At 31.1% G+C, this 1,921-nt stretch overlaps 1 protein-coding gene across 1 annotated transcript in view; it reads right to left on the minus strand.

The window, feature by feature from the left end:
• Window positions 1–1,186: 1,186 nt before the first annotated feature.
• The window catches only part of LOC112504719 (WD repeat-containing protein 44-like), a 4,234-nt gene continuing 3,499 nt past the window's right edge, over window positions 1,187–1,921 (minus strand). The window contains exon 7 of the mRNA XM_025108660.1: window positions 1,187–1,836. Within this exon, the coding sequence (XP_024964428.1) occupies window positions 1,187–1,836 (650 nt within the window). The remainder of the gene's footprint in view (window positions 1,837–1,921) is intronic.

Raw genomic sequence — 1,921 nt, forward strand, 5'->3', positions numbered from 1 at the left:
ATTTCGAAAATAAATATATATCAAATTAACTATTTAAAAATTCTTGTTTTTTGTGTAATTTATTCGATCCAATTTTTTTTATAATTTAATTTATATTTGATAACGAAGTAATTTATTTTTAATTTAATAATATAATTTTTATAATAGAAATAATTAAGTACTATGTTAGAACTCAATGATTATCCTAATTATATTTAAAATGAAATATTTATCTTGTATTTGAATATGTTTATCTGCAGTTAGTTACATGAATTCAAACTTGAAACTTTAATAATTTATACTTATACATAATTTATTTGTGATATTGAATTTTAAGTAATATTCATCAATAAACAATATTTCATGCATAAAAAATAGTTTTTTAAAGTTTTTGTCAAATACTTTATAATATAGTATAGATAAATTTACATTCAAAAACTATATTTAAAAAAAAATATACACGGACTCTAAATCGTTAAAATACCATTAATTTTTTTAAATTTTAAATTTTTAAAAATTCTTATTTATGAAAATATAAAAAAAACGTTCATCTTCACAATAAATTTTTTGACAGGTTTCCAAATTTAGAGAATTTCAAACATTTTTTATGATATTTTATGTATTTGAAGAAATGTTTTAAAAAATCTGTTAACTAAAAAATTTGTCCAAAATCCATTATTTCAAAATTGTGGGATTTGCACTTAAATTGAAATTAAAAATATTTTATTTTTATTTTTATTTAGTAATTAGTTATTTAATAGTAAATTAATATTTAAAAATATCCAGATCCTATACTATCATCCTAAATAATCATGGAATAATAATTATAATCTACTTATTCAAGATAAGATGTCAATTGACATGTACGGCTTCAAAATTTTGTACTTCAGAAAGAAATATGACACTCTACAATAAATACTTACCAAATAAGCATTCGGTAAACTTCCTTAAGATGACTTATGTATTTATACAAAATTAAACCTTATACTATATAAACTAAAAGGTTTTCATATTTTACAATAAGTCAGGAACAAAAAAGAAGCTTAATTCCTGGTTTTGTCCACTAAGGCTATTTGGTATCTGTTTTTTCTTCTAGTGGTAGGATTTTATCAAGATCGATCGAATGACACACATTTCACCACTAACTTCTAGTGCTATACGTTTTTTTTAAAAGATATTTAACCTGACTTTTCGAAAGAAATTAAGATTACAAACGACCAACCTTAAATGGCARACCCACATTTTGATAAACCCTAATCTCACCACCCAACCCTCCTGTCACAATCACTAAACCCCATGCCGTTGCTTGGATGGTCTTGTGGCCATGGCCGCCACCACCTTCATGCCTCGAGGGTGATGGATGGTTAGGTGAAGATCCCGTTACATCGTCGAACCTTCCCGGAGAACTGGCGGCAGAGTTGAACGACTCGCTAGGGCCAACGCTCGAGTCAGTACTGGAATGATGATCCAAGTCCTCRTTAATGCTCTCACCACTCCTTTTAGGAAGAGGTGGCAGCGATGCTGCTCTCTTACCATGGCCGGTATCATCGTGTAGGGGAGAAATGCTGCCAGCAGCGGTGGCGGTAGGCGGCAGGGTGGTGGTGGACCTTTTGGAGTGTCGTTTGGAATGCATTGCGACGACTGGTGGGTCGATCCTGCTGCTGCCGGGCCATGGTGCTGTAACGGACACTTCTTTACAAGGGAAGTGTTCGTAGGTTTTGATGATCGTATGTTTGTTTTTCCCTCGACTTCCTTCATGCCTCCAAACGTATACTTGCGAATCTTCGCTAGCGCTGATTACGTACTTCCCATCTGGACTATAATCAGCTGAAAATTGGCTGTTATTGTTTTTGTAACCTGTAAGCCAAATCAACATATAGCCAATATTGGTATTCATTCAAAAATTTCCTATCACCACAATAAAATCGGGTTTAAACCACAA

This window comes from Cynara cardunculus (genome assembly GCF_001531365.2).
Source record: "Cynara cardunculus var. scolymus isolate 2C chromosome LG 2, CcrdV1, whole genome shotgun sequence".
Taxonomy (NCBI): domain Eukaryota; kingdom Viridiplantae; phylum Streptophyta; class Magnoliopsida; order Asterales; family Asteraceae; genus Cynara; species Cynara cardunculus.